This window comes from Balaenoptera acutorostrata, chromosome 6, assembly GCF_949987535.1.
Source record: "Balaenoptera acutorostrata chromosome 6, mBalAcu1.1, whole genome shotgun sequence".
NCBI classification, from domain to species: domain Eukaryota; kingdom Metazoa; phylum Chordata; class Mammalia; order Artiodactyla; family Balaenopteridae; genus Balaenoptera; species Balaenoptera acutorostrata.
Genome location: NC_080069.1, coordinates 74994646 through 75008660, shown reverse-complemented (window position 1 = coordinate 75008660; position 14015 = coordinate 74994646). Strand labels below are relative to the sequence as shown.

Below are 14015 nucleotides of genomic sequence, written 5' to 3'. Positions count from 1 at the left end.
TACTTGTTCAATGAAGTGAACCCCATGGGTTACAGTACCTGAATTCTACTGAAGCCAATTCATCACTGGGTTTTACCATCAAGAAAAAGAAAAGCCCAGAGTTGATGGAGAAATGTCTTCCTAGAACCTGTACTTTAGACATGAAAGACAGTGGGACTCAGAAAGTAGAGAGCTTGCCTCACTGCATCCTGTGGCTTTTAAGGGTAAAATGCAAAATCCAGGATCCAAAGAGCTGGTCCTCTCACAAGGACAGGCAACATGAGTTAAAGCCTTTTATGTTTTTGGTTTTATTGCTACTAACTTGAATCATGAGTATCTTCTGATACTTATATACCAGGTAGCTTGACACAAAAGGTATGTTTTTCAATTGAGTATTTGGAATTCACCTTGACACTGATCTCTTGCAACTGTGCCCCCAGTTCATTCCAGGTCTCAATTAAGTGACCCAATAAAAGAATGTCTGGGGAACCTGAAGCTATCCAAGAAGAAGCATCACCTTCAGTTTGCCCATTCCTACCTGCTAAGAAAGTTCCTCATAATCTCCATCACATAACATCATTAAATAATTATGCCTATCACAGCTTGGTATTGTTGAGTGTCTTTTTTGATACAAGATTTCATTCTCTAAATAGACTGACATTTCCCTGCTGCTTAAGGACTTTCACTTTGCTTTTTACTTCCCTACTGCTCCAAGCTCAAGATACATCTGAAAAGTCAACTATGTATGTTTAAATAAATAAACAGTTCCAGTAATTGTGTGAAGGTAGAGTAGCTTAAAAATGAATGAGTTTAGTGAATTGAACTTAAGCATTTAGTTCTACTAATTCCTGAAAACCCATTAAAATGACAATAAAGGAAATATTTTAAATGTAGAAATCCATAAGGACAGAGAGAACAGAAAAACGGCAGTAAAATTTTAGAAGTTAGAAAACCAGTGGGCAAGCATAAATTAACTCAGTGGTCCTGAGAAAACTCAATCTCCTACAACAGCAATGAGGAAAGCCAAAACAGCAGAATTTATTCCTCAGAATCTCCAAATGTTCAGAAATGGGTGGCAGCAGATACCTCTGGATATGAAAGTGAGGCTAGAAAAGGACTGATTGTGAGTCTAAGAAACAATTAGAAAATGGCACAACCACTATGGGAAACTATTGGCAGTTTCTAATAAAGTTAAATATCTACCACCCTATGACTCAGCAATTCATTTTTAGGTATATACATTAGTGCATATGCCTAGAAAAAGACATGTACAAGAATATTCATAGCGACTGGTTCATAATAGCCAAAAACTAGAAACAATCCAAACGTCTAAGAATAGGAGAACAGATGAACAAATTGTAGTACACTCATAAATGAAATAAAACCCACTGCTATGGTTTGAATGTTTGTGTCCCCCAAAATTCGTAAATTGAAATCCTAACCCCAAAGCGATGGCATTAGGAGGTGGGTCCTTTGGGAGGTAATTAGGTCATGAGGGCAGAGTCAATGGGCAAGCATAAATTGACTCAGTGGTCCTGAGAAAACTGAATCCTACAATAGCAATGAGGAAAGCCAAAACAACAGAATTTATTCCTCATGAATGGGATTAGTGAACTTGTGTATGTGTGTGTGTTTTTTTCTATTTAAATATCAAAAGCTCGCCAAATTCTTTCCTTTAGAAACTTCTCAAAAACTTTTAATTCAAAAAATACTACTACTGCCTCAGAATCCTTTTCTTTCACACTTTCTTTCTTCTTTTAATTTCCCAAGAAAATATCACTGCTACCCATTTAGTCACTATGCCTTTTTTCCCCCACAGGCACTCTTTTGATATTGCTCAAAAATAAACGTAAAACAGAATACACTTTCCTCCAGCGGGGCACAAAAACATAGGTGGTCTTAAATATTACTGAATGAATGAATCAATCAATCAATCAATGAACAAATCAAAGAAAATTGATTCTTATTATAAACACTATATGGAGGTATCATGCATCCTTACTAATATTCTGCAACATATACAGACAGGCCCTGAAAGGCAAACACCATACTAACTATCACTGCCTGCATGAAAATGTCTACCACTACTGCTCCTGGTGGGAACTCACCACTTCCTGGGGAATGAAGATGGGAAGCGTTGAGACTCCTGTCCCGTCACTTTGTAGGAAGGAGTGGGGGTGGTGGGTGAGTGGGTGGAAGAACAAAGCACCCAGTCCTTAGAATTCAGGTTACATTTTCCCATTGAAACAAGAACATTCTGTGATCTGGCTGGGAATGTGACCAACATTCTAACATTTATGTCCTCAGAGACAAGAAGTCCAAGCTCCAAACCACTGATCAGTCACTGGTTAATAAGACAAATGTCATAGGACCCATGACAATGAACATAACCACTTATTTGACTCTTAACATTTACAATTTTAATTCAGTTTGGAGAAGTATTTTAATACAAAGGTGTAGAATCATGAGCAAAGTTATCTGAATACAACACCAATGACACCAGGAAAAAAAATCGAAGACAAGACACCAGACTAAAACCTTTCTGAACTAGTTTAGCAAAATGAATCTTCTGATAGACCACTCAGCACCATGGCAACCAACAAAACATAGTAAATCACAGCGACTCACAAAGCCCAGCCTCCTGCTGCTCTAAAGCCGTTTCGGGAGCTCACACATGCGCTGACTTGGTTTGCCAGGGCACCTTTCATCCTCAGATCCCAAGAGAACCTGCTCCTGGGCTTCACTCCCTTGACATCTTTTAAACTTCTTCCAGAAGCTTGGCAGATATATTACCAATGTCCAGACTGGTTCTCCCTGCCAACAAGCCAAACACAGGCCCGTGGCTGTGAACAGAACCAGCTGTCTCTCTTTCCTCTCAGAGATGTTTAAGTGTCAGATTTACTCATGTTACGGCTATCTCAGATGTTCTTTCTATAAAATATTTAAAGTGTAATAACATTTATTTTGAATTCCTTTTTCAACAGTAGCGAAGGGCTTCTTCCTCTCCCCACCAGAGTGAGACACAAATTTTCACTAGTTTGGGACACAGCTTCGAGGTGAGCTAAAAGCACTTATAACTGAGAGGTGCAAATTCCTGAGGAAAATATACAAATCTCAGGGTATTTTCAAGGGTCCAGCTTGTGAGAGGAAATTCTGCCTTACCTGGGGTCCTCCCCTGCCCTGTTCTCTTGCAGATCCCCCATCCCCCGGGGCTGCCTTTCAGCACATTGCACCCCTCATTTCTCAGGAAAGTGACTCTTCTCATGACCCAAGCAATCAGGCGTAGCAGAGAAAGGGGTGTCCTCATCATGTGTCTGGCTGCCTGGTACAACCTAGGCAGCTCTGCCACTCTAAATTAACATATTCTCATCAGGAATGTGGCACAGGACCAGGAGGAAAATATCCTAATGAGAGTCTCAAGAGAAATAATCAGAGGATGACAGGACACAGGGGATGTACTCTTCGAACAAGGTGAAAGGGTCAGGAATGTGGTCTGCTCTGCCCCTGGGGAATAAGGTGGCAGAAGTAAATTTGGATTTGAAGATAAGAAAAGCAGCAGAAAGTTTCAAGCAAAATTGCAGATCTATGATTCTTAAGACTTCACTTTCCTTCGAAGTTATTCTTCTCTTTCATCTGTGCATCTCTACTCTTCGTCCTTTCCCTGCTTCTAGCCCCTTCTCCACTGCTCTTAGCTTCTCAAGGTTCAGCAAATTAGACAGTCAGATCTTATGACTTCCGAACAATGAAGATCGAGGCTCTTGAGAAACTATCCAGAGCCAAGAGTCCTCAAAGACAGCTGCCATCAAGTCCTTCCCTCTGTACTTTACAGGCTGTTCCTCACGTCAAGAGGTGAAGACTAATACATACGATGGAATATTATCCAGCCTTAAAAAGGAAGTACTGACACACGCTACAGCACGAATGAACCTTGGAAACAGTATGCTAAGCGAAATAAGCCAGATACGAAAGGACACATATTGTATGACTGCAATTATATGAGGTCCCTAGGGTCATCAAATTCATAGAGACAGAAAACAGAATGGTAATTACCAGGGGAGAATGGGGAGTTATGGTTGAATGGGTGCAGAGTTTCTGTTGGGGAGGATGAAGAAGTTCTGGAAATGGATAGTAGTGACGGTGGCACAGCGTTGTGAATGTACTTAATGTCACTGAACTGTATACTTTTAAATGTTAAAATTGTAAAATTTAAAAATATGTAGATTTTACTCACAAAAGAAAAAAAAAAAGAGGAAAAGAGGTAGAGCCCAATTTCCAATTCCCCTCCCCTTGATTCTAAGGTGGCCTTGGGAACTTGTTTGACCAAGAGAATGCAGCAGGAGTGACATTCTGGGACATCCAGGCTAGACAGTTAAGGTGACGCCTGGGCCACCTGGGCCTCTTGGAACACTCATTACAGACAGTCCCTCTCAGAACCCAGTCTCCATGCCGGGTGGCTGTTACAGGAGGAGGTCACATGTTCATGCTCTAGTCAACAGCCCTTGCTGGGCTCCCAGCCGTGTCTTTTATATATATGTACTGAAATATTGAAGGAGGAAATGTGAAGGTTGGGATTTATGTGAAAACAACACAGGGGTAAGGGAGAAGGGAAATGGATGGTTAGGGGTGTAGGGGAGACAAGCTTGAACATGTGTAGCTAGGCAATGAGTACAAGGTGGGGGGTTGCTGTGTTTCTCTCACATTAGGAGTATATTTGAAATTTCCCATATCAAAGGAAGAAGGAAGAGGAGGAGTAGGAGAAACTGGAAGAGGAGAAGGAGAGGAAGAAGGAGGAAAAGGAGGAGGAGGGAAGGAGATGGGGAGGGAGAGAAGATAAAGAAACCAATTGGACTCATCTCTTCACAAAGTCAATTCCTGCAAAAAGAAAAAAAAAGTGGCAGGAAGAGTATTCTAGAATACAGAAGACTAAAGAGACAGAATAGTCAAATAAAATGACTGAACCTTGACTGGGTCCTGGATTTTGAAGAACAGAACAGGGTCACATAGAAGTATTCACTTTTGAATGATCCGTCAAGCTGTACACATATACATACACAAATATGCACAAATCATACTTCAGTTGAAAAGCTTTTTGATGAATAAAAAATTATATAACATTTTGGAATAACTGGGAAAGTTTAAATATGGGCTGAATATTAGATGACATTAGGAAATTACAAATAATTTTCTTACTTATGATAATGTTATTATGGTGAGGTAGAAGAATGTCTTATTTTTAGGAGATGCCTCCTAAAGCATACAGGGGTGAAGTACCATGAAGTCTGAAACTTTGAAATACTTCAATGTAAAATATTTATAAATAAACATAGCAAGTAAGGCAAAACATTAAAAGCTATTGAATCCAAGTGGAAGGTATATGAGAATTCATTATTTACTCAACTTTTCTGTAAGTTTGAGAATTTGCATAATAAAACATTAAAAAATATTGAAGAGGCTTTTGTAGGTGCAAAAGTAACAAGAAGCAGAAGCATGTGCCCACCAGCTATTACTAATGAACTTCTTTATAAAAGAGCAGAGTAATGTGCCTGGGGATACAGGGGTCCTGGTGGAATAGTCCCTCCAAGTCAAGTCTTCTTTTTGGTATAACAGAGTCATCTACTTCTCTCAAGCACACCTTAAAATAAAGCCTATCCATCAAGAAGGCCCGCTCAGCTGCACAGAGCTCCCAGCAACCCTCCCATCCCTTAACAGACAAGCCTGCTGTGGAAACAGACCCACAAAAGCAAGGGTAGTGATTCAGAACATGGACTCTAGATAGAAACCACCTGAAATTGCAACCCAACTCTGTCACTTCTGGCTGTGTGACCTTGGGCAAATTACTTAACCTCTCTGTGCCTTGGTTTCCTCAGAATGAGGATACTAATAACATCTTATAGGATTAGTGGGTTAATACATGCATCTTACTTATGTGTTTACTATTATTACTATTCTTATTATTACAAATTATTACAAACATTAAAAATATTACCAACCTAGTTCTTCAGTCACAACTAGAATTTATGAATAATCAAGGAACAACAGACATTCAAAAATCTAACAGCACCAAACAAGAAGGACCAAGATGTCAACCAGAACTACTGACCCCCATGGAGAAAACATTGATTACTCAGAGAATAGAAAAGAAAAAGACAATGAAATAAAAAGTATAAGACTTTGAAAAGTTAAGAAACAAAGATGATCAATTCAAGAGGTCCAACATCTGACTATTAGATGTTCTAGAAAAACAGAGCAGAGCAAATGGAGGGAAGGAAATAATCAAAGAAACAGCAAAGAAAATTGCTTGGTATTGAAGAAAGACACATGTCTTCAAATTTTTAAAAACTCAAATACTCAATAGTAAAAATAGTCAAAAAGTATGAAGGAAAAAAGACCCACACCTAAATATACCTTCATGTAATTTCAGAAGACTGTCAGAAAAATTATCTGAAACTTGGAAATGGGCAAAAGAGATTATTGGGTATTCCATTTACTTATTTAGTTATTTGACTGGCTATTTTATAACTCTGTGGAGGCAGAGTTTAAGTTGCAGATTTTTTTTTTCAGTAAAAATTCTGTCCAATGGAACAGAAAACCTCAAAAGTTACTGTTTATGGCTCTGCTGGACATCAACCAGTTTTGTATCTATCCCAGCAATCTCCTCCTAACATCACCTATAAATACTTAGCTCCTCAAATGTGCTTTGAACAAGTTTTCCCTCATTACTGACACATGTTCATTTCATATTTGCCTAAGAGTAATGATTTTATCTTTTTGAAAATTAAACTTTATCAATACGAAGATAAAGAAAAGATCCTAAAAGCTTCCAGATAGAAAGAAAGGGGCTGCCCACTAAGGAACAAGAATCAGGTCAGCATCAGTGACAGAAGTCATCAAGCAATGCCTTCAAATTTTGGAAGGAAAATCATTTTGAACCCAAAATTCTATATGTAGCCAAACTATCATTCAAGTGGGAGGGCAAAACAAAGACACATCAAGACATTTAAACCCTTAGAGAGCTCGTTTCCCTCACATTCTTCATGAAAACTTTTATTTGAGAATATTCTCTGGCAAAATGAAAAAGGAATTCAAGAAAAAAGAATGCATGAGGCTTGAGATCTAAGAAACAATGGCTCTAATCCAAGAATATCAAGAAAAGAAATATTTAGATGACATCTGTATAGGAGACCTAGAAAACAATTAAGTCCAAACTGGAATAGGAAGTTAACAGTCTTAGAAATGTCCAAAGGAGAAAGTGAAACAACTAGCAAAAAGTATGATTAAGAAGCTAGATAAGGGCTTCCCTGGTGGCGCAGTGGTTGAGAATCTGCCTGCCAATGCAGGGGACACGGGTTCGAGCCCTGATCTGGGAGGATCCCACATGCCGCGGAGCAACTAGGCCCGTGAGCCACAATTGCTGAGCCTGCGCGTCTGGAGCCTGTGCTCCGCAACAAGAGAGGCCGCGATAGTAAGAGGCCCGCGCACCGCGATGAAGAGTGGCCCCCGCTTGCCACAACTAGAGAAAGCCCTTGCACAGAAACGAAGACCCAACACAGCCATAAATAAAATAAATAAATTAATTAAAAAAAAAAAAAAGAAGCTAGATAAGTAAAACTCACACTTAGAGTCAGCTGATTTTCAACAAGGGTTCCAAGATAATTCAATGAGGAAAAAACAGGCTCTTCAACAAGTGGTGCTGGGACAACCTGCAAAAGAATGAACTCAGACCACTGACACACCGTATGTAAAAATTAACTCAAAATAGATTATAGACCTAAGTATAAGCTAAAACAATCAAACTCCTAGAAGAATATATAGGAGTAAATCTCCATGACCTTAGATCAGACCAGCCTTCTTAGATATGACAATACAGCAACAAAAGAACTTCATTAAAATTAAATTCATGAAAATTAAGAACTTTTGTGCTTCAAATGGCGCCATCGAAAAAGTTGAAAGACAACCCATAGAATGAGAGAAAATATTTGCACATCACATATCTGATAAGGGACTTGAAAAGGGATATTGGATAATTTTGTTAGTTGTGATAACGTTACTATGGTGAGGCAAAGGATCTGAATAGACATTTCTCCAAAGAAGACATGCAAATGACCAGTAAACACATGAAAATTCTCAACATCAAATCAAAAATACAATGAGATACCACTTCACACCCATAAAGATGGCTATAATCAAAAATACAATAATAAGTATTGGCAAAGATTAAGAGAAATTGGAACCCGCATACACTGCTGATGGGAATGTAAAATGACACAGTTGCTTTGGGAAACTGTTCTTCAAAATGTTAAACATGGAGTTACTATATGACTCAGCAATTCCACCCCAAGTCATATAGCCAAGAGAAATGAAAACATGTCCACAAAAAAACTAATGTTCACAGCACCATTATTCGTAGTAGACAGAAAGTGGGAATGTCCATCAACTGATAAATAGATAAGCTGTGGTATATCCATCAGTGGAATAGTATTCAACAATAAAAAGGGGGAAAAGTACTGATACATGCTACAATATGATGAACCTTAAAAATATTGTGCTAAAAAAAATGCTAAGTGAAAGAAGCCAGTTACAAAGGATCACATATTATATGATTCTGTTTATTTGAAATACCCAGAATACACATATTTATAGAGACAGACAGTGCATTCGTGGTTTCCTAGGGTGGGAATATTGAGAGGAAATGAGGAGTGACTTCTAACGGGTACAGGGTTTCTTTTTGGGGTCATGTGAAAATGTTCTACAATTGATGGTGGTGATGTTTGTGCATATCTGTGAACATGCCATTGAACTGTACAGTTTAAATGTGTGAATGTTTTGGTATGCCAATTACATCTCCATAAAGCTGTTTAAAAATACAAGAAGAAGCTACATGATCTCTGAGATTAGGTACCTTTTCTGCCAAGAAGAAAAAGAAGAGTCATTTAGAAACTCTAAGAAAAACGTCACTCTATATATCAGTCATGGTCCAAAGCTGAAGCAAACTAAAATATGACATGATGCTGAGCAAATGATAGAGACTAAAAAAGAATAATAGATTTGACTTGGCTGCTTGAAACTGTTCTCTCTCTAGATCCAATCACTCTTCCTGGTGCTACAGAAAATAATGCAGCTGATCCTTTGAACAAGCAAGACTCATGGGCATCAACAGAAAACCACTTTGTTTCCACCCTCACCCCGGCTATGTTGTTCACGCCCACTTTGTAGGGCTAGGTCTTCCTGATCCCTTAGATGAAATCTGAGGCTGGGCCCATGACTCCTCTGGTCAACATCAGATACAAAAAGTCCTCCAGTAACTTCAAGTCACAAAACGGCCCATTTTGGTAATTAAAATGTCCAGACATGTGTCCCAGTCAAAACTTGAAACTGCATTTAAATTTCAGCTTCTTTCCTTCTCATCAGGCTTCTTCTTGTAGGGAGCAAACACGTCTGCAGTGGGAAAGGCAGTGAAAAGATATAATCTCCTCTATTTCCTTGCTTTTTGTGTTCACTTCTCCTGAGCCTGCCAGCCACAGCTCTGCCACTCTGGAGAGGAGGGAGCAAGGGGGAGGCCAGGCCAAGTGTGTAAACAAGGTGGGGGGCAGGAAGAGTTCCCTCGATTGTTCACAACTGGCCTTGGCAAGTGTTTACAGGAGACTCTCCTGAATGAGGCTTCCACTGGCTCCTCTGAGATACCCATTTTTGAACCTGCAGTTCCCTTAATGTGGGCATCTGTCAGTGCAAGCCTGGCCTCTCTCTGCTCTGGTCCCCTCACTCCTCTAAGGGGCTCCCTGGGGCAGGATACAAGCTCACCCCAGGCCTACTCTCTCTTACAGGGCCCATCCATCTGGTCAGCTGGAAGTACACTTCTTGGGCTTGGTCTGTGAAAGTACAATTATTTCCCAACTGCAGTCTTTAACTCTCAGGTCACAAGGACTCCAGCCAGCCCTTTAAATTCCCCAGGCAGGAGTCTGACACCAGTCCAGTCAACCACTGTGAGACCTGTCTCAGGCTCTCCAGTGCTTATCTTTACGCACCGCTCCCCTCCCCCATGCAGAGGTGGAACTTAAAATGCCACAGCAATTCAGTAACTTTCTCCAAACTTTTGTCTCTTTAACCCCTAATCCTTTTATAGGCTGGGGGATGGAGATCAGCTAAGGGCTGCAAAGCTGGTTTCACCCAGAAGCTTTGCAAGTCCTGCTTAGATAGTCTAACACACACTGGAACGTGGGAGCTGTTGGCATCGGTTGTATTTTGGCCTCAGGTGAATCTGGAAAGCAAGAATCCAATTCTAACCTCCTATTTCAATCACATTCATATAATGAAAATACTGTAAATGCTATTATCGGTTTTCACTCTTTTAGAAACAATTTACAGACAAAATCTGAATAGTATGATATAGTTTAAGCGTAAAATGTTAACGTTAAATCACTGACCATATAAAGGAAATGAATGGTGTTACCATCAACAGGAGGTAAAAGGGAGGAAGAAGCAGAGCTAACTGCTAATTTCTTCCTCTTATAAAAGAGAAAATCAAAAGATACTGTCCAAAGTTAATGAATTAAGAAACAGAACTTTATAATATTATTTAAAATTATAAAGCCATCAATAAGAGAAATAAAAATTATTTTCAAATAAAAATAACTTCAATAGGAGAGACAGTGTCACCCATGCCTCCCTTTTAGTGAGATGGAGACAACTGCCAGGGACACTAAAAGCAGAGAGAAATTAAAATGGTTAATTTGGGGGAGTGTGGTCAGGTTTGGATGCTGGGAAAAATGCACAGAGATCTAATTATTACTTTCAATAAGAGTAAGAAGGCTAATGAGCTCCCCCTTGTTTAAATAAAAAAATTTTTTTCCTCTTAAAAGGCACTTAGTAAATTATAAAATGTCACAATGTCACAGTGGTATGTTTGAAATATATATATGGTGTCTATGTATGTGTGTGTATATATCATATATACACATATGTTTGATACATATACATACACTGTGTCATGTATGTGTATCATATATAAATAAATATATCTTATAGATATAGAAATAAATGGGGAAAAGTCTCAGAGAGGTGATTTATTTATTATGTCCTAAACTATACATCTAATTATGGGACCCTGATCAGATCCAGGTCTGACTCAAATCTACACTCCATCAACGTGCAGAATACCTGTTAATACACAACGTCCGTTTATAAATTATTCTTTTCTGTTCACTAAAGAGCTCTACAAGGCAACCCTTTGTATCCTCGTTGAGAAATGACAGCTAGTCAGACCCAATTCTACCACCACCACCCCCGACAACTGCCCCCCCCAGCTCCTCTACCTAACACTTTCCACCCAAGTCAAGCACAAACCATAAATCAATCTAACTTGAGCACCCACTGGATTTCTTGTTCTTCAACTGAGTTACCATAAATGAGCAAATGTTTAAAATGAATCTCTTTATTTAAGAAAAAAAATCATGGTCCTGCAGCAGTCGGAGTTCCCGATTATGTTATGAACAACAGAAACCAACTCAGACTAAACAAGCAGGCTATCAGGTAGTTCACAGAATCCACAGGAACCAGGCTCAGAAATCTGGGAAGGAGCCAAGGGAAGCTGGGTGCTGGGACCTCTACCAAGGTCATGCCACAGGAAAGCCAGCTCACTGGATGCCAGCCTTGGACACAGGTTGCCTCTTTTGCCTAATGAATTCTAAGCTGCCCCGGCTATTCTGCATCAAGGGCTCCAGCTTCCAAGTCCTGGGCCGGAGCTTCAGTGGGGGGAGGTCACGGCTCACACCCTGGCTGCCGGCATTCAGGAGTGTAAGCATCTAGCCTGAGAAGTTTCCAGCCAGAGACAGGATCCTGTCTCTCATCAGGACACACAAGGGCAGATAAACAAACCCCCCAGAAAGAGAGTTCAGATATGTAGGTACTGGCAGCCAGAACCCAAACAAAATAGGGAAACTAAAACATCCTCCACTTCACACAACACATGTCCTCTCCAGACATAAAGTGGAAAGTCAGGCTCCTTCCTTCCCATTCCCACTGCACTCAACAGAGGTGCCGACTGTAAACAGTTTCTTGTATATCTTTTCAAGAATTTTTTTTTTTTTAATTTTTATTTATTATTTATTTATTATGTTTATTTTTGGCTGTGTTGGGTCTTCGTTTTTGTGTGAGGGCTTTCTCCAGTTGCGGCGAGTGGGGGCCACTCCTCATCGCGGCCTCTCTTGTTGCGGAGCAGAGGCTCCAGACGCTCAGGCTCAGTAGTTGTGGCTCACGGGCCCAGTTGCTCCGCGGCACGTGGGATCCTCCCAGACCAGGGCTCGAACCCGTGTCCCCTGCATTGGCAGGCAGATTCTCAACCACTGCGCCACCAGGGAAGCCCTTTTCAAGAATTTTTCATGTAACTACAAACACACGTATGATCTCCCAGATGTTTTTAAAAAACACAAGGGGTACCATACACATTATTCCACAACTTTTCACATGACATCTATTTTAAGATGCTCCCTGATTCAAAATGGTCTCCTCCCTTGCCCCAAATCATTCACAGTCCACGTAGTTGTCTCAGAGTCATATTCAGAAATTGATCACTATGGCCTGTTGGGTTCAGAAAGCCTGGATGCAGGATGGTCAAAAGGCTCTTCAGCAACCCAGATGCACACATACTACAGTATGTCTGAAATACACTTCCAAACACTTCAGCACAGTGTGATATCATGTACATATTGACTGGTCCAAGCTACACCCTCAGGATGATTAAGAATTCAAATTCCAGGATACTCAGCATTTATGAAAAAAGCCATACTCCAGAAGCTGCTGCTTTTATCTTTATCTCCCAACAACATCCCAGCAGCTTTGCTAAATTAGCAGAATGACAATGGAAATAAGTTGTCCGATTGATGAAATTATTTGTTTGCTTAATTAGCATAATGGATGTTAAGAATGGGTCCTCCAATCCAAAAAAAAATGGTTCTGACGAACCTAGGGGCAGGACAAGAATAAAGATGCAGACGTAGAGAATAGACTTGAGGACACAGGGAGGGGGAAGGGTAAGCTGGGACGAAGTAAGAGAGTAGCACTGACATATATACACTACCAAATGTAAAATAGATAGCTAGTGGGAAGCAGCTGATTCGCACAGGGTTATCAGCTCGGTGCTTTGTGAACACCTAGAGGGGTGGGATAGGGAGGGTGGGAGGGAGATGCAAGAGGGAGGAGATATGGGGATATATGTATACGTATAGCTGATTCACTTTGTTATACAGCAGAAACTAACACAACATTGTAAAGCAATTATACTCCAATAACAATGTTAAAAAAAAAAAAGAATGGGTCCTCCATGAAATTTACGATGAGAACTAAAACCAACATAATTTTCAGTCCCTGTGCTAATTCTGGGACTGGCCATACTCTTCTGACCCTATAATAAACAATACTGAGAACAAGCAAAGATAACTTAGCTACTTGCTCCAAGAAGTACTTGCTCCTCAAAGGTAAGATTGTGAACCAACTAAAATAGTTACCAAAACTAACAACTTACTCATCAAATCTTGCTTCCAGGCCCTCCCCTCCATTTGCCCACCAATCCAAAGCTATTATCTCATAGATTCTGCCCAAGTCCAGTCAATTCCCTATCTTGCAAGACTCACCTTAAAATGACCCAGCCAGTGTCCTAAAATTCTATAAATATCCTCTCTTAGACTCACTCCTTCTGAGAACTACTGGTAAGGTGTTCTCCCTTACTTCAGCAGGTCCAATAAACTTAGCTTTGTTTGATCAACAGGATTTCAGGGAATCAACAATGGTATTCAAGACAAGGGGATGCAACAAATACTACAGGTAAAAAAACCCCTCATTTTATACCTGCAGAAATCAAGAGATTTCCCTGAGATCATCCAATAATTAGTGGTAACGTGTCAGCATTAAAATGCAGGTTTCTTGAACCCTCAAACCAGGGAGCTCATTCCAAATGACTGACAACCATGAAATATTCCTGAAAGAACCAGACTGCACAAGCCAGAGCTTCAGAGTTCCTTCTATAAATGTACAGATTCCTAAAC

The 14015-nt window shown here is 40.0% G+C and overlaps 1 protein-coding gene across 4 annotated transcripts in view; it reads right to left on the bottom strand.

Moving 5' to 3' along the window:
- ENTREP1 (endosomal transmembrane epsin interactor 1) overlaps window positions 1-14015 on the bottom strand; it is a 61216-nt gene that overhangs the window by 30564 nt on the left and 16637 nt on the right. For 2 of the 4 annotated variants that reach the window (XM_057548956.1, XM_057548958.1), the window contains exon 3: window positions 7593-7679. The exons of the other annotated variants lie outside the window; for them this stretch is intronic. In XM_057548956.1, the coding sequence (XP_057404939.1) occupies window positions 7593-7679 (87 nt within the window). The remainder of the gene's footprint in view (window positions 1-7592; window positions 7680-14015) is intronic. 4 annotated transcript variants of the gene reach the window in all.